At 42.0% G+C, this 21,711-nt stretch overlaps 1 protein-coding gene across 1 annotated transcript in view; it reads right to left on the bottom strand.

The window, feature by feature from the left end:
• Positions 1–8,375: 8,375 nt before the first annotated feature.
• Positions 8,376–21,711, bottom strand: part of LOXL1 (lysyl oxidase like 1) — a 47,254-nt gene continuing 33,918 nt past the window's right edge. The window contains exons 3-7 of the mRNA XM_020994612.2: positions 17,294–17,431; positions 16,065–16,221; positions 14,932–15,027; positions 12,384–12,499; positions 8,376–8,702 (exon numbers count right to left, since the gene is read on the bottom strand). Of these exons, the coding sequence (XP_020850271.1) occupies positions 8,696–8,702; positions 12,384–12,499; positions 14,932–15,027; positions 16,065–16,221; positions 17,294–17,431 (514 nt within the window). The 3' untranslated portion in view covers positions 8,376–8,695. The remainder of the gene's footprint in view (positions 8,703–12,383; positions 12,500–14,931; positions 15,028–16,064; positions 16,222–17,293; positions 17,432–21,711) is intronic.

Genomic DNA, 21,711 nt, shown 5'->3' with positions numbered 1-21,711 from the left:
TGTAGCATTGGCTGATTTCTGAGGTATAAGTGCTCACACCAAAAAATTTAACAATCAGCTCTCCAGTGCAAGCTGGCTACAGCATGCTCCTGATGGTACTCCAGTCCCCCTCCTTGGAACTATTAGCAGAACATGGAGAAATATAATATAGGAAGATGCAGGGAGAGGTGTGGAAGGGACAGAGCTGGGAGTTCCTACCTAGTCCCAAATCCAGTGAAGAGGACCCTTGGAGTAGTCAGTCCTAGTCAGTTAACAAGAATTTATTAAGTGTCCACTATGTGCCAGGCACTGTGCCAAGCACTAAGGATACAAAGAAAGGTGAAAGTCAGTCCCTGCCTGCCCTTGAGGACCTAATAGTCTAATGAAGGAGACAACATGCAAGCAAATGTCTACACACAAGATATAGTCAGGATAAACTGGAAATAATCAGTAAAATGAAGGCACCAGCAATAAGGAGGATTGGGAAAGACCTCTTATAGAAGGTGGGATTTTATCTGGGACTTGAAGGAAGCCAGGAAAGCCAGGAGGCAGAGATGAGGAGGGAGAGCATTCCAGGTATGAGGCAGAGCCAGTGGCAATGCCTGGAGGCTGGAGATGGGGTGTCTTGTGAGGAACAGCAAGGAGGCAAGTGTTACTGGAATAGACTCCCCCACATTGAAAGAGCAAGAATCCTACTTTGTCTGCAACTACTCCTTGCCTCTATCAAATCTATCTTTCATTACACTTATTTGTGTTCATTTTGTATCTAGCCCTCCCTCTCCTCTCACTAATATGTAAGTTCCTTGGAGACAAGGACTGTGCTATTTTTTATCATTGTAACATCAAAGCATGGTATAGCTTATGCTTTGCAAATGCACATGCACATAGTAGGCATTTAACACATCTTGTTCAATTGTATAAAATTGAGTTCTTGGTCATTTGCCCATACTGATGAATTTTCTTTGTAGAAATGGATAACATCTCAAATATATCTTTTAAAAAAATCTGATAACCAAAATATATAAGGAATTAACACAAATATGTAGGAAGAGTGTTTACCCAGCAGGTAAGTGGCCAACAGATAACAGCAAGTGATTTTATTTTTCTCTATATATATTTTTTCTCAATTACACGTAAAAATGTTAACATTAATTTTTTGAAAGTTTGAGTTCCAAATTCTCTCCATCCCTTTCCTTCCCCCTCCTTGAGAAGGCAAATAATTTGATATTGATTATACATGTGAAATTATGCAATTATATTTCCATATTAGTCATGTTGCAAAAGAAAACACAGACAAAAAAAACTGAAGAAAAATAAAGTTAAAAAAAGTATGCATTGATCTGCATTCAGCCTCCATCAGTTCTTTCTCTAAAGGTGGATAATATTTTTCATCATGAATTCTCTGGAACTGTTTTGTATCATGGCATTGCTGACAACAGCTAAGTCATTCACAGTTGATCATCATACAATATTGCTGTTACTGTATACAATGTTCTAGTTCTCTTTGCCTCAGGTCATGTAAGTCCAGTTTTTTCTGAGAGCATCTTGCTCATCATTTCACAATAGCATTCCATCACGATTGTATGTTACAACTTGTTCAGCCATTCCCCAATTAATGGGCATCCCCTTGATTTCCAATTCTTTGCCACCATGAAAAGAGCAATAAGTAATTTTCAAAAGAACTCTAAGGTCTTTTCAAGATCCAAACCCTACGATTCTGTAAAACTTCGGCACAACTCTTGACTATGCCTAGGTTCAGAGGAATGTTTTAGTCATTACTTAATTTAAAAGCTTGGTTCAAATCCCTACCAATACATCTTTATGCCAGACAATGCCAAACAACACATCAATTAAAAGCAAAGCACATTTAATTAAAACAAGACAGCAAGATAAATAATAAGGAATTGAGTCAGAAAATAAATGTTTTCCGGACCTATTAACAAATAGCTGTTATCTCTTATGCCTTTAGGAAAGCAGTCATCCATTTCCCATTTAATTTCTCTATGTCTTCAACACAGCAGAAGCATGCAGTCAGTTTTGACTCATGGCACAGTGTTGAGACTTACAATCTGAAGACTCTCTTGCCTATTCACATGCTCTTCTATCTCAGTGCACAAGCTAGTGAGGGTGCTAAGTTCCTGAAACCTCTTCTTGTTCCACTCCTATCAGCAAGGGCTAGATGGGAAGCTGGAGTTCCAGATGCCATGTCCAGGTCTGAGCCATTATCTTCCTTTCCACAAAACTACCACTTCTCATCCCTTGGGCCCTTTCCTTGACCCATTTCTCCTCTGCTGGTTCTCACCATCTAATGAGAGTAGCAACATGCATGGAGAAAGCAAATCCTAGCAGCAATCAGCGAATCTCATGATTGGCTGAAAGGGAGCTCAATTCAAAATGCCCATGTAGGTGAAAGTCAAATCATCATGGGAGGAAGGAGCATTCTTAGCAGAGGGAATGTATGCTGTAAAGTTAGGCCTACGAAAATCTAGATAAGGTGATGATGCATTGGAAAGAGAACTGAGTTTGGAGTCATGGGGTTTTAGTCTTTAAATTGCCAATTATATGTGACCCTGTGAAAGTCACATCACCTTGATGGGCCTTGGTTTCCTTATTTGTCAAATAAGGGGGATTAGATTAGATGACCTTCAATATCTTTTTCCAGCTAAGGCTTTACAAATATGACCTCGGTTGATCTTCATGACAATTCTTCAAGGTAGGTGCTACTATTATCTCCATTTTACAGATTAGAAAACTGAGGCAAGAAGAGATTAAGTGTATTGCCTAGGGTTCCACAGCTAGTAAGTGTCCTAGATAAGATTTGAACATGAGAATTTATGACTCCAGATCCATCACCATGAAACTAGTTAAGGGAGCTGACACTCCTAGGAAGCTAATATAGTTTAGCAAAGCCTAATGCCTAGAGCCTAGGGCTAGATCCTCCATGGCTCTTGTATAATTTTACCATTTAAAAGCTTTAAAAATCAGCTATCTGATTTTTTCTTCTTATTTTTTCCCCCTGGATCTCTCCATTTCTTTTTTACTTACACCAATTCTGAGTGGGGAGGGGACCAGTTCATAAATTTCGAGAAGAGACATTAGATGTCATCTAATCCAACTTTCTCATTTTGTATATGAGGAAATGGAGGCCTAAAGAGGTCACATATTTTTCCCAAGGTCAGCATTTCCCCTTGGCTGCTCAGTAAGGCTTTATAACCCAGTTCTTCTATTGGGCTGAATTACGGGGAAAACTGTTTTCTGGTGCCCTAGCTAGGTAGCAAGACAGAAGGAGTAGAATTCCAGAGGGCATAGGATTACGCAAATGGCAGAAAGTGAGAAATCAGGAAATCCTCTGATTCTGTAGTTCAGCAGGAGAGAGCCATTCTTGGACTTGCAAGGGGATGTTTATTCCATCCTCACCTTCTCCCCCCATCCCAGACCTCGTGTCCACTTCTTACTCTGGAGAGCTTTTATTTGACAAGTTACTTTCCAGAGAAGAAGGAGGGGCAGCTAGGTGGTACAGTGGATAGTGCACTGACCCTAGAGGCAGGAGAACCCGAGTTCAAATTCGACCTCAGACACTTGACACTTACTAGCTGTGTGACCCTGGGCAAGTTACTTAACCCCATTGCCTAGCCCCCCAAAAAAACAGAGAAGAAGGAGGACAGAGTGAATTTCTCCTCCCAAGGGGAATTGTGATGTTGTATAAGTGCCTAGAGAAGTATTGGTGACCCCAAAGGAGAAACATTTCATTGAGTTTGTCAGAAGGTCAAGTACTATGCAAGGCTAAAGGAGTGTACATAATACTTTTGGGCAAGGTAGCATTTCCCCTGAACCCTTAAATCACCTCATTTGCCTGCCTTAGATTTATAATAATAATAATAGAAATGATGATGATGATGATGATGATGACAATGACAACAATGATGATAAATTCAGTGGCCTACTGGATAAAATGTTGGGCCTGGAGTCAGAAAGACTTGAGTTCAAACATGACCTCTAACATCAGCTGTGTGACCCTGGGCAAGTCACTTAACTTCTTTCTACTTCTGTTTCCTCTACAACAAATGGGGATAAAAACAACACGTATCTCCCGGGTGGGTGGGAGGGATTAAATGAAATCATATTTGTGAAGTACTTTGAGCAGCATCTGGCATATAGCAGGTTCATAACAAAGACTTGCTCCCTCCTCTTGGTGGCTTGTTACCCTGCTAATCACCATCATCAGCCATCATGTACAGGGTTCACGAAGCACTTTGTGTATATTTTGTGGCATGGAGGAGACAGTCCTGGACTTGGAGGCAGGAAAACCTGGGCTCAGGCCCCCTCCATGATACCTTCTAGCTCTGTAACTCTGGACAAGGCATTTCATAGGTTCCCTGGGTCTGACTTTCTTTCTGTACGGTGGAGATTATGATACCTATGGTACCTCTAATACGGTTGTTGTGGGGCTAGTTAAAAAAAGAAAGGGCTTTTCAAACTTTGAAATGAAACATTAAGTGTCCATTATTGTTATTCAGTTGCTAAGAATGTCCCCTTTCCTTTTAGGGACCTGAATGTCCCAACTGTGTCCTTAATAAGAGAATACCTGATTAATGTGTCCCTGAATCCACAAGGTAAGAAAAAACTTTCCAAACTTTCTCTCCCTCCCAACCCCACCCAGACTGATGGAAACCTACCTCTGCACCCCCAGCAGCTCAAACCCTTGAGGACACACCTGTATGTCTCCCCTTGTATGGCTTGTTTCATATCTCCCGGTTGAAAAGTCACCTTCTCCTTGTTCCCCTCAATTTGGATGCAACATGATAAAATGAAAAAAGTCTTAGACTCAGAAGCAGGAGATTAATCTGGCTCTTTGTGAAGCCTTGGACAGTTTTCTTTCCTTTCTGGGGCTCTGCTTCTTTCTCTGTAAAATGAGAGGCTTCCTTCCAATCGAGAGGTAGAGGAATATGGGTGTAGAATGGTGCATACCTAAAGGCAGTTACAGTGCCTGTTGATTTTACTTAATTGTTTTTATTTGTTACAAGGAAGGGCTCATTTGGGTGGTAGTCATATATTATCTAGGGATGATTGCTGTGTAAAAAAAAGGCATCAATAAAACTTATTTGAAAAAATGAATGAGGGTATTGGATCAAATGATCTCTAAAGTTTCTTCAGACTCAAAATTCTATAATTCTGCGCTCTACAGTGTATTCTAGCCCTAACATTATACTTTCTAAGGTATTCTGGCTCTTCCTTCACCCTCTGTTTCCTCCCCTCTCCCTCTCTTACTTCTCTTCTTGGTGGTTCAGAGGCCCTCATGGGCATGTAGATTGGTGCATGAAATGGCTATGAGGTGGGTTTGGAAAGCTGAGAATGAGGAGTCCTCCTGCTCCCAGACACCTCTTCAGTCTCTTTTACTGTAGAAAGTCTTGAAAGTGGATGCAAGTGTGATAAATTCCAATCCCTTGTACCAGGCCCTCTCCACAGAGTCTGTTCTGTCCAGGGAGGGCTGGGGCGCAGCTGCTCCTGCTATCCTGTGTCCCCTGAAAGAGTTAAGTCCAGGTGGAATGTGCTAACTAACAGGTTGGCTTGGGGACCACATTCCAATCATACTGTCACCCAGCCCCCTCTAGCTTTGCGTGCCATGACCTGTGTTTCTCAGGCTCTGCTGCTTAAGACTGGGATTCTTTGGAAGGAGGATTAACTCCACTCTCAGCAGGAGCTGCTCCCTGGGTCCTGGCTCCAGACAACATGATCAGCTTCTTATCAGAGAACTTTCACTGGTCGGGGATGTATGAAGTAGCTAACAAAGGCATTAAATATGGTGGGCCCCTATTGGGGATGTCATGGATGGTATCTTGCCCTTGCTTAGAAATTTTCATTGCGGGGCAGCTAAGTGGCACAGTGGATAGAGCACCGGCCCTTAAGTCAGGAGGACCTGAGTTCAAATCTGACCTCAGACCAAACACTTGACACTTACTAGCTGTGTGACCCTGGGCGAGTCACTTAACCCCAATTGCCTAAAAAAAAAAACACTAAAAAAAAAAAAAGAATTTTCATTGCCATTGATTCCTGAGCCCTTACAGGATTATGGTAACCTTCTTTAGACACTTCAGTCCCCTACAGTTGTATTATTTGATCCATGTGCATACTTCTGACACTGATGTCAAGCAAAATTCATTTTTAACTTGGGGGATGGTCTTTAAGAATTGATGTGGCTAGAAAGTTCAGCACCTAAGCTCAAACCTGGTGATAAGCAACACTAGACCCACATGGTATCCAGTCAGCCAGCCTATGGGCCCTGGACCGAGATTCAGGGACCTTCATTAGTATGTCAGGTCTGCACTTTGCTTCAAACCTTTCAAGCCCTTTCATATTCATCATCAGCTAAACCTGATGTACCATCATATCTTTTACCTCAACTAGAATACCGTAGTCAACTTGGGGGCTGAGACACAAGGTGCTTATGTGTCCTATCCTTCTCACATGGGAGAATCAGTACCCTAGCGAATAGAAGTACTAGGAAAGATGGATTGGACTTTGGAGAAAGAAAAAGGATGGAGAGATAAAAATGACAGTTGGTATATGGCCAGTCAACTTATTGCCTTTCAGACACTCTCCTGAGGTGGGACTTGAATAGTGAAAGACATGAGGGAATAAGCTAATCTAAGTGGATACATGAGAAATGTACATGGAGCTGAGTAAGGAGGGGAAGGCATCATGAGAGCCAAGTGATCAGGGGCTGGAGCAGTGAGCAAAGTGAGGAGCCAGCAGTGATGAATGAGGGAGAATCATTCTAGATCTAGCCAGAAGTGCCAGCACCTAGTCTGCCCACAAGGCTTAGTCTATTCTTCTCCATAGAGGTGAAATGTGGAAGTGGTTCGACTCTCAGCTCCTCAACTGTATTTCTTTAAATTCCCAAGTTCTGGCTCTGCTGCAGACAAAAAGGCTGCCTGGTCTAGAGGGGCTTAGGGGCTGAGTCCATGGTGAGTACTTGATACACTAATTTAATTCCTTTCTGCTAGTATGATTAAAGAACTCTTCTCACTATACTGTGCTTTTGTGGAAAATTTCCATTGAAATGCAGCAAGTATTGGACAAAGGGCAGAGTTTTCCTAATGGGTGGGGACACCCAAAGCTTAGGAGTCTGATAGGCGACGTTCACTCGTAGCCTAATGATGGGAGTATTAACAACCACAAAGGAGTGTAAAAGGAGGAGAGAGGTAACCAGCTCTTTTGAGAGACAGAAAGACCAAGGTTATCCCACAGCACACAATTCCTGGGGGTGAGGGTTGCTTTGAGGGCACCTGGTCCTTATTTCTGAACAGGTTCAGGCAGCTGGTCAACAGTGCCCCTAGTGGTGAAACAAATTTTTTTGAATTGAATTCATTCTCTAATACAAATTTTGCCTCCTGGTTTACATCCCTAACCAACATCCCTTTGCTTGGAGCACAGACTTGGATTGAGGTAGTGGCATATTTTGGGTTTGGCACTAAACTGTAATTATTAATGTTCCTTTCCAAGCACATAGATTGACCTTGTGAGAACTTATTCTCATCATTGTATAGTAGAACGAGTACTTGATTTGAAGTCAGAGCCCTAAATTTCAGTCCTGACTCTACTATTTGCTGTGTGACTTATTCTCTCTCCCTATTCCTAGCTACCTCTTCAGTTTCTAGCTGCACTCTGTACAAAGCCTCTGAGGTAGATGAATGTCTCAGTTTCCTCGCCTATAAAACCAGGAAGTTGGACCAAATCTATGATTCTTTTATCACAGATAAGTGGCTCCTTTAGATATTAATAATAGTTTAATTTTCTGTTTTAAGGTTCACAAAATGTTTTCCTCACTACAACCCGGCCTCCTCGTTTTACAGATGGGAAAGCTAAGGCTCACAGAATTTAAGCAGCTTATCCAGAGTCACACAGCTAGTAAGCAGTGGAGCCAAGATTTTTGTTCCCAGAGTGAGGGATGATGTTTCAAGAAGAATCTGAACCTCTCGATGTGAAGGGATCCTAGCTCCTTGGTATGGATACCTAGACAATGTCAGTGTTGAGCATCCGTGCTAAGATCGTCCTAGAAGATTACTAGTTATTTGCTCTGTGATCCTGATGGGGTGGGGGTGGCCCTCTACTTTTTGAGTCTTTCTGTTTGACAAAAAAGAGAATATAGAGATGGTAGGAACCCTAATTTAGAGACTGGAGGAGCTGAGTGCAAATCCTTGCTCCACCTATGTGACCTTAGGCAAATCACTTATTTTCTTTTGGACTCAGTTTCCTTATTTGTAATGAAGGGTCTCCTTTTGGCTCTAAATCCTGTGAGTAACAGTGGTTTAAGCCCCAGAAACTTGTTATAGTAGTCTAGCCTGCTGGCAACTTGCCTAGACTCCTGTCCTAGCCAGATTACATAGAGATCAACAGAGTAGAAAATCTTGTTTTATTCAATTTAAATCATCAGCCATCTTCACTCAGCATTGTGGCCAAAATAATAATAATAATAAAAAAAATTAAAACCCCAACAACCAACACAACAGAGTTTGGGGGGGAGTTAAGGATAAAAATAAGACCTAGAGTCTCTTGTCATCCAGTTTGTTCCATGACGCCAGGCTCCCCTTCCTTCCTGGCCAGGGTCCACAGAGCCTATGGGGGTTTTGGCTGGGCTCACGAGGCCCAGAAAGAGCCAGACCATGTTTGAAGAAGGGCGGCTTGGGTGGGGTGATATCAGTGAATCCTGAGCAGGTCAAGATCTAAGAGAAGAAAGGCAAATATATCAATCAGCAGTCTTGGGATAGATTTCCACCACTTCCCCTCATTTTGTTTGGCTTCCCCTGCTCTCCAGCTGCAATTCGGCCCTCCCTAAAGGGTGAGGGACTGTCCGGCTCCCCTCTCCATCCCACTTCCTAACTCCAGGGCCAGGAATGTCTGGATGCATTCACCAGACATTATACCTAATTCTACCTTGGAATTTAGGCTTTTAAGAAAGGTTCCAGTAGCTTCCCACCATGGATAACATAAACTTCTTAGTCTGGCATTCAAGGCCCTCTCCAGGAAGTCCTCAGCTTATCCTCTCTATGTATATATTTTCTCCCTCCACCATCTTGACCATGCTTCCTTCCTTCCCAAATGGTTGTTCACAGAATTCTTTTGCCCAGAAGTCTCTCTCTTCTTCCTCTCCCAGTCTGTAGCTCAAATCCCACTTCCTTCAAGATGTCTCCCTTGTCCACCCCACTCTTCACATCAGTCTGGCCTTGGGTTATAATAATAATAATTATAATAGTTAACATTATATAGAGCTTTAAGTTTTTAAAAGCACTTTACAAAGATTATCGCCTTTTATTCTTACAACCATGTAGGTAGGTGTTATTATTATTCCCATTTTTACAGAGGAGAAAACTGAGGCAGGCAGACACTGAGTGCCTTGTCCAGGGTCACATAGCTAGTAAATATCTGAGGCAGGATTTGAACCCAGGTTTTTCTGACTCTAGATCCTGTACTGTATCACCTAACTGTCTAATATTTGGAGTTTACAGACCAAGGAAAGATTTAGTTAAAGAGGGAAGCTCCTGTTTTCATTAAGGTCCTCCTGCCACACTTTGGCACAGATCTGTCCCTGGTTTTTTTAAGGTTATGCCAGCATAGGACAAATTCTTATAATTACTGATTAGATCAGATTTGGCACTGAAAGGGACTCAATGAGTCTGTTAATTTTGCTGATGACGAAACAGGAACCTCAGAGAGGTTATATTCAAGGTCACCCAGCTAGTGAATGTCCGAGGTAGAGTTTGAACCGAAGTCCAGTGCCCTATGTATGACTCCATGGTGATGGACTGTGAGTCTATCATCCAATGACCAAAAGCAAGTGTATTCATGATAACAATGTTAGCCACCAAGGGTGATGGGCTTTTTTTGAGGGAGGGGCAGTGCTGAGACAACTCATGAAGGCCACTCCGGTGGGGGGCAGTGGCTACCCCTGCTGTACTAAAGCATGGAGAAGGTTGTGTTACTCTTTCTTTTAAATTGTACCAACAAAGGTCTTTCAAAATATCAAATAATTGAAGGGAAATGTCTAGAACAATTCTTTTCTCATGGTAGACTTTATGGCATCATGGGCAGAAAACTGGAATAGGGGGTCTGAAGAGCCAGGTCCTAGTCCTAGATTAACCACTAACTCAATGCGTGTCTTTGGGCAAATAACTTAGTCTCTTTGTTGGATTGACATGTTGATCCTAGGGGATGTACTAAGTCACATTCCTCACTCTTCCTCCTTCCAAAGTAAGCCTGAGCCTCTCTTGGTGACACAGAGGACTGGGGAGGCAGAGGGAACTGGAGGTTGTGGTGATGGGGACACCACCCCACTTGTCAAATGGTCATCATGATATTTGCTCTGCCTCCTTTTCTTTAAGCTCAGAGAACACCTCAGCACCAGCTCAGAGAATAACTCCAGACCAACTCAGACCAGTTCCCTGGCCCAGGTTGAAACTATCTCTGGACGAGATCAGAGAGGTTCTTGGAACAAGCTCTCTATCCATTAGAGGTTTCATTGAAAGAACCCCACAAAACCACCTAAACAACATTCATCTCCACCCTGGATCATTTTTCCTTCCCTGACCATAACTGTCTGGAAATTCTTTTTTTCTGCCTTCTTTCTTTAAAGTCCATTTTTAAAGAGTGTCTCTCTTTTCTTTTTCAAAAAATGTTGTCAAAACCAAGAGATGTCTCATGGCCTTTCTGGGAAAACTTCATTCCTAGATTCCTGTTTGTCCTGGCTCCTCTAGAGTGTGGTTGGAGTCCCAGAGAAATATTAATAGACTTGTTTCATTGAACTATGCAGCCCTTTCCAAACACTTATGTAAAATGTTTGGAAGAGAGAATGATGTGGATTTCCACAAAGTGATGGAGTCTACAAGGAGGAAACCTGTCCCAGAGGCCCCAAGGAGAACAGGATGGGCTCCTCTGTCCCCCTAATTCTCCCACTCTTTTCTTGACTGGACTTTCTAGAGTGCAGGTGCCTCTTCTGTGGGAAGGACGTGTTGCTTTTTTGCTCTTTCAGCAGATGAAGGAAGATCAATGCGGGCCTCCATAACCGATCTCTCAGTTGCTGCTGATGCCCTTTCCCAGACTGCCCCTAACTTGCTTGCTTGGCTCTGCCCAGGCGAAGTGAGACTATGATGAGGAAACTGGAGAACTTCCCACTTCCCTACCCCCAATCTAGATAAACTGTATTTAAATGAGGAAGGGTATGTTTAATTCACTTCAAGCTGACTTGGATGAACTGCAATTTAATGCCAACTGTTGGAGGACTTTATCAGAATATTAGTGCAAGGGGGTGGAGTTTCTGTTATATGTACTGGGTTGGTCTATGACCAGTTACCTTGGTGGTTAAGGTACAGTGCAAATAAAGCCAAGATAATTGTGATTTTGAACGCTTGGTGGGTCAGTTATCAGTGTTTGGTCTCAGGACTCCTTAGATGCAGTCTAAATCCCTCCCCCTGGTACATCACTGACCCTGCTTACAGACTGCTCTTTAAACCTAATTTTGACCACAAACCCCCTAACATGCCCCAGAATGCTCCCTAACTCTAGTCACAGAATAGTTCCTAACTTTGGTAACCGACCAGCTCTTTAGGGTTGGTCACAGATTGACTGGCCACAGATGGATCTCTAATACTGGTCACAGGCTGACCTCTAACCTCACTCACAGACTAGCTCCCTAATTATGCCCACAGACCAACTTCCAATTCTCTAACCCCAGCTACACACTGACCTCCAACCTGACTATATACTGATGACCCAATTGTTTAATTGTCTCCAAAACGTATATAGGTAGTCATTAGGGGAACCAGGGATGTGATTGTGGATGGCTCAGTAAAGTCCATCCTCACTGCAAGAGACAGAGCTCAGGGCCCTCATCCTATTAGTGGTGAACTGGGAATAATATCTTCAGACATAAAGGACCACAGTGTTATCTAAAGCAGCCAGAGGATGCCATATGTGTGCTCAAGATAAGTGGTTTCCACAATCACACTGAAGTATGTATTCAATTTATTCTAACTTCCCTTACTAACTGGACACTCCTTAGGGAAAGTCAGGATTGGGGTCTCAAGTGAATTTCTACAGCTGTAGTTCTATCAGTTGAACACATTTCGGCTTAATCATCCTCATGACCCATTTCTGTAGAGCTGGTCAGATAAGTCTGGCAGCACATTTGGTTTAATTATTTTCAAAGCCCTCAAATCAGAAAAAAAAAAACCCAACCTATTCTCTCTCTGCTACTTCCCCACCTCCATACTTTCCCCTCCTTCTCCATTTGGCTCACTGGTCTACCATCTTCAAGCTCCCCCAACCTTTCTCTGCCCAAAGTATAGATGAGGGCAGGATGAGGGAAGGCATGGAAGGGGTTGCCTGTGAGGACTTGTGGGACCTCTTACTGGGCAATTTTGCAGTTCGTGGTGGCGACATAGCGTCCAGTGTAGTGGATGTTGCATCTAACGACGTTGTTGGTGAAGTCAGACTCCAGCACGATGTACTTTGGGTTCACCTGCACCTATGAGGCAGAGGGGGATGGAAGGAGATGAGCACTTGGTCAGAAGTAATGATTTCACTTGGCTCCTCAGATAGGTAATGTTGAAAGAAAGAGTACAAAGGACAGGTGACAAAATTACTCTTTCCCCTCCCTTTCCTAGAAAAATCTGAGGCCTTCCCGAAGACAATGGGGGTTGACTAATAACCCATTTAGTCCCCTTCTATGTCTATGATTCTAAAAGAGACAATTTCTGACAAATAGAACATGCTGCTACCCAAACAGGAATGTAAAATAAACATAATTCATTTGTAGATAATGGGTTCCAAGCACTGCCACTATTCATCTGTGACAGAGATATTGCTATACTATCAAGCTTTAATTTTGGGGACACTGTTGTTTTTTATTCTCTCTCTCTCTCTGTGTGCATGTGAGTATCTGAGAGAGAGATCTGAATTGCAAGACTTATTTGTGAGATATTTAAAAGTAAATGTGATTCTAGAACTCCTAAGTGCTAGATTACAAGCTTTTAAGGGCAAAAATCATAGTTTACTTATCCTTGCATCCCCACAGTATACAGCACATAGTAAATGTTTTTTTAAATCTCCCTTAATGTTAGTGCCTTCCCTCTGCTGATTATGTTCAGTTCATCTTGTATAGATCTTTTATTTATATGTTTTCTCTCTCATTAGACTTTCAGAGCAGGGTCTGTCTTTTGCCTTTCTTTGTATTTCTGTGCTTAGCCCAGTGCCTGGAACATAGTAGGCACTTAATAAATGCTTGTTGAATGACTGACAAAATGTGTTGGTTGAATGATTTTTTTTTTTAAAAAGTACACCTCTAGCCATTAACAAAATGTTGTTGACTAATGTGGAAATATGTTTAATATGATCGTAAATGTGTAGCTTATATCAGATTGTATGCTGTCTTGGGGAGGGTTGGGAGGGAGAAAAAAAATTGAAACTCAAAATCTTGTAAAAGTGAATGTTGAAAGCTATCTTTGTATGTAATTGGAAAAAAATAAAATACTATTAAGTGGGAAAAAAACAAAAACAAAAAACCCCAAAATGTTGCCAAGCAGAGATTCCCCTGAGCCTGCTTTAATGAATAGCTAAGGGTAGGTTGTCATTAGTACATTAGTGGTTTGTATGCAAACAGAGCAGTGTGGGATGATGGAAAGTGTGCGGGATTTGGAGTCAGAGAAGAAGCTGAGTTTATATCGTGCCTCCAACATTTACTGGCTGGGGGACCATGGGCAGGTCACTTCATCCTTGTGAGCTTCAGATTCCTCCACTTTCAAATGGTGCTGTTGTTGTGATGCTGAAGACAATGTAGGTAAGGGGCTTTCCCAGCCTTAAAGTACTATATACACCTTAGTTATCATTAAGAAGAATGGTTTGTTACAGTAACAAGGCATATTTCAATGACTTGAATTTACAAAGAGCATTACCTCCATTACTTCATCTGATCTTTACACCAGTCTGGTGAGTAAGATGAGTATTATGCCCATTTTATAGATAAGGAAAAGAAACTCATAGGGGTAAAGCAACTTATCCAAGGACACAAAGTTAGTGAGTGATGGGTCAGTACTGACTATCGATTCTGAGGCCTATAATATATGCTTCCTGTAATATATGCTACCTCTCCTGTTATCATGATACACTCATCTATTTAAACATATAACCTTGCAATTTCATTTGCATGGCTCATTAGCTCAATAAACCCTATATTTATGAACAGTGACAAAGTTCCATAGAATAATGATTCCAAATTCCATGAATAGGATTTTAATGGACCTGAATAGAGGAGCTGACTTCCTTCCCTTCCGCAGAACACTCAGTTTGGGCTCTGAGCTGTATAGCATAAGGTCCTATTCTCTAGGCATATATTCAGAATAATAGGAAACACCTTTTCTGCTCCCACTTAGAAATGAGGGCTTCAGTTAGTTGAGGAGCGTGCTTTGACCCAAAGTCTGGGGACTCTGGGATGTGCTGCTTACAACAGCGTATATTGTATCTCCTCTCTGAGGAAAGCAGAGATGCCTCAGGGATGGTTCAAAACCACCTTACCTGAGGAAGCGGCATAGTTCAGGTCACCTCTTTCATTCTTTCTGGCCTCCAGATGCCCTACTGTATTTTTAAGGTCAATAACACTGCCCACTGGGATGTCCTTGCCAAAGGCTTTATTGTGATCTTTTGGGGAACCTGCATTCATGATGCTAAAATCCTTAAATTCTGTCTTCCCAACACGCCCTCCACTCCAACACAATGCTTTAGCTGCTTAATCCTAAGCATTTGTAGATGAGATATGAAAAAAACTTGAATAAAAGACTGCTTCTTTTATTTTACACCCAGATGTGTGTAGACACAGAGGCAAGACCCATGTATCTGAGGAAAATGTTCCTTGTTTTCATTCCCTATGGTTGGTGCCTCCCCATGGTTGCCATGGAAACCTACCTTGAGGATGTAGTTGCCAGGCTGCACATCAGTGATGTCAATCCACTGGCAGTCAATGTCAGCATTGTATGTATCATAGCACCCTGGACTCAGGCCCTGAGAAGGAAGGAGAGGATGGAGAACAGAATTCACAACTCAGCCCTTCCTTTAGGCTACTCACCTCCCACATTGTGCTCTTTCCCCAAACCCTTTTGCTATTGCCCCCCCCCCCACCCCAAACTGCTGTTCAGGCTTAGTGGTTGGTGGGAGATTGAGTCATCTTTTATTTCAAGCCTTGCTTCTTGATACTGTGGGTCTACTCCTTGAAATACAGAATTGGAGTACCATGGAACATAGCAGATCTGGGAGGGATTTAGAGATAATCTAGCCTGACTTTCTTCATTTTAAAGAGAAAGAAACCAAGGTCTAGAGTGATTGAGTCATTTGCCCAAGTTAGTCACAGAACTGGGACCAGAACTCAGGATTTATGAGTCTTCTTTCAATGGCCTCTCAGATTTCAAGTCACCTCTCAGAGCAGGGCTGGGAGAGGGGTGTGATGAGGGGGCTGACAACAAAGGGGTGGGCAGAGGTAGAACTCTAAGAGAACCCTGCAGGAATCTGAAAAATCAACAAAAAAAAAGTCAGGTCTTCATGCTCAACATTATCTCCCTGGACAAAAGGACAGTAACAGTGAAAAGAACAGGATTTTCTGAACACTCATTAGTTAATCCAATGAATTGTTTAGGATTTTTATCTCTGCCCACATCAATCTTACTAGTCTCAAGGACCTCATTAAATTCCTAAAGCATTTGGAAGATTCCCAGATCAACCCTTCTCTGTCCTCCTCTTCACCCCTTATAGTCCTACCTTAGTCAATCCATCAGCCAATCCTATATTGTTGAGTATACAGTGGATTCTCAATAAAGACACTGATGCAATGAGTGTTCTTGATTTCTGGTTGTTACTGTGTTGTGTAGACTTGCCTATGGTCACCCAGCTAGCTAGTGCATGTCAGAGATAGGCCCAGGCTCATAGTCTATCCACTAAACACAATGTCTCACCCAGAAAGGACCTATAGACCTTCCATTAGCTTTTCCTATTGGGTAGGGCTCTCTTCACACTTCTATTGCCTTCCCACTCTTCCCCTCACTGACCTGTGTGTGAGAAGTGCAGGCATAGCGTTTGAGGTTGCCAAAATCGCATGTGGTGTCTTCTAGGCAGAAGCTGGCTTTGTGACCTTCGGCCACTTTTCTGCCTGTGGTAGCATCCAGCAGGTCATAGTGGCTAAATTCATCCATGCTATGGTAATGCCTGCAAAGAACAGAGGAGCTCAGCTTGGCTGTGCTCAGAGGTGGCTCACTCAGGAGGCCATAGTGCTGGCCAAGGTGCTGAATGGAGGCCCAAGTATTTCTGTAGAATCCCCAGCATCTGTGGTCCATGGGTCTTTCCCCTTCATGCCGTTTTAGGCTGCTTCACTTCCCCCCTTACCCATCCTCTTACCTGCCTTTACCAGAAGATGGCCTGATGGGACAGAGGTGCATGTCCTGCCTGCCCTTTGGGGTGAGTCTGGGAATTAAGTCTTTCTCAATAGGACTTTCATACATCTCCACCCAAACCCAGTGACCAGTTACTTCTCTCAATCCCCTCAATATCGCTGGGACCCACATCTGGTTCTGCTCCACTCTGTCCTAAGCTCATACCCTTTCTTTTGATATTGAAGTATGTACATATTTTGTCCCTTTCCTTTGATTCACAGTTTAAATTTTCACAGAGAACTTGAATACCTTCTTTCTTCAAAAGGTCCATGATTTCACAGGTATGGAAATACCTTCTCCTAGGCATGTCACAACCCCTCCTTACCTTAACAGTTAAAATTTATGGGGTGTTATGGCCAAAAAATTCATCACCTGATGGTCAACCTTCTGATGGAGAGCATTTTCTGTACTTAGCTAGAATGGTCCTCAGACAACAGCCATAGTCTTGGCCCATGCTTAAAGCCCTTCTAACTTGGTAGCACCTGTCAGAACTTTCACTCCATGCCTCCAAGCCAGTATAAAACATTGAGAGTCAACTTTATACAAAGCTCTGAATCTCTGAAGGTGGAATTTCAAGTCATTGGAAGACATATTTTTGGACAGTGGGGAAGACTCTTCACATCACATGACAAAGGCAGTTACTCTACATTATAGTTGAAGTATCCACACCCATATCCATGAACTACAGATATTTTTTCTGAATCTAAATAACAAACAGGTACATAGGACAATAAAGGCAGGAAAAGACCCCTCCAATGGCTGACAGGACGTCTGAAGGTATCTGTCCTTATGCCATCTGCCTACCATTCCCTAATCCCTTCCTGTTGCTTCTGGGAACCATTACTTACTGGTGACAACTGTGCCATTCCCAAGTGTGGCGGGGCCGGTTGGGCAGAAAGTCAGCTGTGCCCTGGTTCTTCACTCGCTGGGGAAACCTCAGCAAGACACGCACATCATAGTCAGTAGCCTCAGGACTATAGGCAGTGCTGGAGGGGAAAGGACAGGGAAGAATGTCATGGCAATTATCACTGTAACCACCATCACCTTGACCAAGCCAATGATTTGGAGAAAGAGTGACTGCTATTTATGAAAAATATTAGGGGACTGGCTGTTGGAAGAAATAGCTCCATCTTCAATTCAGTTTAAATATTCATTAAATGCCTGTGCACATGGCACTAAGCTATGGGCTGAGGAGACAGATGATGTGACTCATGGAACTTAGAATCTAACAAAAGATAAGACATGTACACAGATAAACATAACATGAGGCAGAATGTGATAGGTGCAAAGGAGAGTGACATGCAACGTGCAATGAGAAACTTAAGGAGAAAGACCATGGGATCACAAATCTAGAGCTGAAGGGGACATAAGAAGGCAGCTAGTCCAACACTCTTCTTTTCCAGATGAGGTCCTGTGAGGCTGACTTGCCTATGGTCATATGGCTGGTAAGCTTCAGGGGCTGGAATTGAACCCAGGGCATCTGATGACAGAGTGAGTGCTCTTTGCACTGTACCATACTGCCTCATGCAGGAGGTGTTGGGGGGATCAGAGAATGCTTCATGGAGGATGTGGCTCCTGACTTGTCCTTAAAGAAAGGCAAAGATTCTAATGGTAGGGAATCCATTCCAGTCATGGGGGCTGGCATGAACAAAGGTCCATAGATTGAAAAGATCATCACAAGAATAGAGGATGGCCAATAGTCCATTTGGATGAAGTGAGGACAACTTTTAGTATGCTCTCACCACCACTACGACTATAACTACCATTGCCAAAGAAGTAGGAATGGCAAGAAAACTGGATTTGGAGTCAGAGGATTGGGGTACACATCCTGCAGTGGACCTGTGTTACCTTGAACACAGGCTTCTTTGGGCCTGAGTTCTCTGGTCTGCAAAATGAGGTCCAGATCACCACATTCCTTCCTAATTCTGCACCATATGAGGCAACATGGTGTAGCGGTACAATAATTTAGAGTCAGAAGACCAAGGTTCGCATTCTGGCTCTGCTACTTACCACCTATGTAAATTTAGGAAAGTCACTTAGTCTCTCTAAGACTCAGTTTCCTTATCTGTAAAATGTAAAGGTTGTACAATATGAGTCTTAAAGTCACTTCTAGCCCCAACAATGTGTGTATCTGTAATACAGTTGGCTGGAACCAGCTTGTAAAGGACTTTGAAGGAAAGAGTTTTACTTAGAAGGCCATGGAGCCACTGAAGGTAGCAGAGCTTTCAGCGAGTCCCTTGTCTAATGGGAGTATCAGAACAGATATGCAAGGACGTAGTGGGAGAGAACAGCAGTGGGAGAGAACGATGAACATCAGAGACATACAAACATGAAACCCTCCAGAGCCAGCAGCTGAGGATACCAAGTCCAAGATATCCATAGATATCTTTAGATTTCTTTTATTGAATTAAACTCTGCTATGTTGTTACTTCCGCTAACTGGTCCTAGCTCTGCCCTCTGGGGCCAAGAAAAAACAAGTTAAATTTCTTTTCCATCTGGTAATTCTTCTAAAACTTGAAGAAAAGGGGCAACTAGGTGGCGCAGTGGACAGAGCTCTGGCCTTGGAGTCAGGAGGACCTGAGTGCAAATCCAGCCTCAGACATTTGACACTTACTAGCTGTGTGACCCTGGGCTAGTCACATAATCCTGATTGCCTCACCAAAAAGGAAAAAAAAATACTTGAAGAAAGCTATCATGTCCCCCTAAGTATTTTTCTCTCTAGACTAAAGATCCCCACTTCCTCGAATGGATTTTCATATGGCATGGTTCCCAGTCTCCCCCTCCCTATCAAAACGACCCTTCATTTGAAGTGCTTCAGTTGGACATAGCCTTTTTAAAATGTGGTGTACCTAACTAGAAACAGCTATCCAAATGTAGTCTGACCTTGGGACAGCATAGTAGGGTCTTAAATTCCCTTTGTCTGGACCCTATCCTTCTGTTAATGTACCCTAAGATTGAATGAGTTCTTACAGCTACCATGTGTGTTGTTGACTCATAGCTTCACAGTCCATTAAAATAGTTGGAGGGGCAGCTAGGTGGCACAGTGTATAGAGCTCTGGCCTTGGAGTCAGGAGGACCTGAGCTCCAATCTGGCCTCAGACATTTGACACTTACTAGCTGTGTGACTCTGGGCAAGTCACTTAACCCCAATTGTGTCACCGAAAAAATAAAATGAAATAGTTGGGTTCTTTTTGTAGAAATTGTTGTCTGGTCATGTCCCCCAGTTCTGTCCTTGTGCAGTTGCCTTTCTGAAATGAGCAATAGGATTTTGAAATTATCCTTATTGCATTTCATTTTATTAGATTCAGTCCATGTTTCTAGACTTTGGGATCTCTTCACTTTGCTAGCAACTTTTCCTCTCCCTCACAGGCACTTCCCCACTTTCAGGTAGACAATAATCTTTATTAATCTATTAATCTAATTATATATTAACCATCACCATTTAGATCTGATAGTGCAATTATGTAGATTTATAACTGGTTAAATAATCCCTTAGCCTGCACCTGTCCATTGTATACACAAAGGTACCATGACAGAATCTGTCAAAAACTTCCAGAAATTGAGGCATCATGTCTGTGGCACTCCACTGAGCTGCAAATCTAGTTAATCTATCTAAACTTGTAAGCAATGTCAGCTCACCATGAGTTGTTCTTTTGTGAGTGTTTTAAAGCAAATATTTAATTTTACTAAGGAACTGACAATCATTAACAAATATAATACAGATTTCCCCAATATGATTGGCAAAAGAAGCAATGCAAATTGATAATCATTATGTCAGTGATAAAGTAATTTTGAGTTTCCTTACTCTTCATTTAAAAATAACTTATTATGCATTTACCTTAACTTTAAATACCAACAAAACCTTGCGAATGTTGGAATGTAAGCTTTTTGAGGGGAGAGACTGTTCTTGTTTTTGTCTTGTATCTTTGGTACTGGAGAGCCAGACTGGCTTAGTGAACAGGGAGTTGGGCACAAAGTCAGCAAAACCCAAACTCTCTGCTGTGGACACATATTGGCTGTATGACCCCAGACAAGTCATTTAACCTCTCAATGCTCTACTCTCTAAGATTATATGCTGCAGAGAGTTGCTGACCTTTATTGATAGAGAAAGTTTCCTCATTTGGAAGTCCCTATAGCAATGAAATCAGAGATTCAGTTCCTATTTCCAGTGCCTATTTCAGTGCCTGGCACATAAGACATACTTATAAATGCTTGTAATATTGAACTCAATACAACTCTATAACTATTTACATATAAACATTAACATATATGTTCCTATATGCCCATAATAGCTTATTGGTGACTCCCTCCATATCCACTTTTGCTCTCTGGCCATTCATCTCAGTATTTCTGTATCCTTTATTTTTTTTCATATAGTTGTAGAATGGTTCTGATTTCTTCAATCTGCATGACCTCAAAAACCTTTCTAAATTTCTTCATATTCTTTAAATTTTTGATACATATAATGTAGTATTACTTTACACTAACATAACATTTTCTTCAGCCAGTTGCCAACCATTGAAATTTAATTTGTTCAAGTCAAGTCAACAAAGACTTATTAAGCACCTAAGATGTGCCAGGTGCTGGGCTAAGCAGCAAGGATGCAAAGAAAGGCCCTCAAGGAGCTCATAGTCTAATAGAGGAGATAACATGCAAGTAACCATGTAGAAACAAGATATAGGTAGGACAAATTGGAGGTAATCAACAGAGGGAAAGCACTAAAATTGAGGAAGACTAAGAAAAGCTTCTTGCAAAAGTGAGGCCAACTGAAGCTTTTGTAAGTTAAAGAAATTCCAATTAAATGTGTATGCATACATGAACAGATATATCTTTGTGATGATACAGAGTATAGTCACAGTAATGGGATCCTGGGCAAAGAATATAATTGTTTTGGTGATTCATGTTGCATACTTCCAGATTTTCCTCTAAAAAAGATTCTGCCAATCTGTAATTTCACTAGCAATGCATGGATTTACCTTTTACTCCACAACTACAACAACAAATTGTTGCTTATTCCACCTCCCCCAACTTCAAAGTTGTTTCATTTTTCTTTGATAAATAAGGAGGTTGAACTTTTTTCTAAAAATGATCCCTTACAATATATTGAGCCTCTTTTGTCAATAATCTGCTCAAATCCTTTGCCATTTTATCAAATGGTAATTAGGTATTGCTATTGAGTTACTTTAATCAGTATCATATAAATTTTATATCTAAAATTTTTGTCTTATGTTTATTACAAATATCCTATCCAGTCTGCCAATTTTTC

The sequence above is a fragment of the Phascolarctos cinereus genome, unplaced genomic scaffold, assembly GCF_003287225.1.
Source record: "Phascolarctos cinereus isolate Bilbo 61053 unplaced genomic scaffold, phaCin_HiC Scaffold_3;HRSCAF=262, whole genome shotgun sequence".
Lineage (NCBI taxonomy): Eukaryota > Metazoa > Chordata > Mammalia > Diprotodontia > Phascolarctidae > Phascolarctos > Phascolarctos cinereus.
Note: the sequence above shows the minus strand (reverse complement) of the source record. Positions and strands in the feature narration are given on the sequence as shown.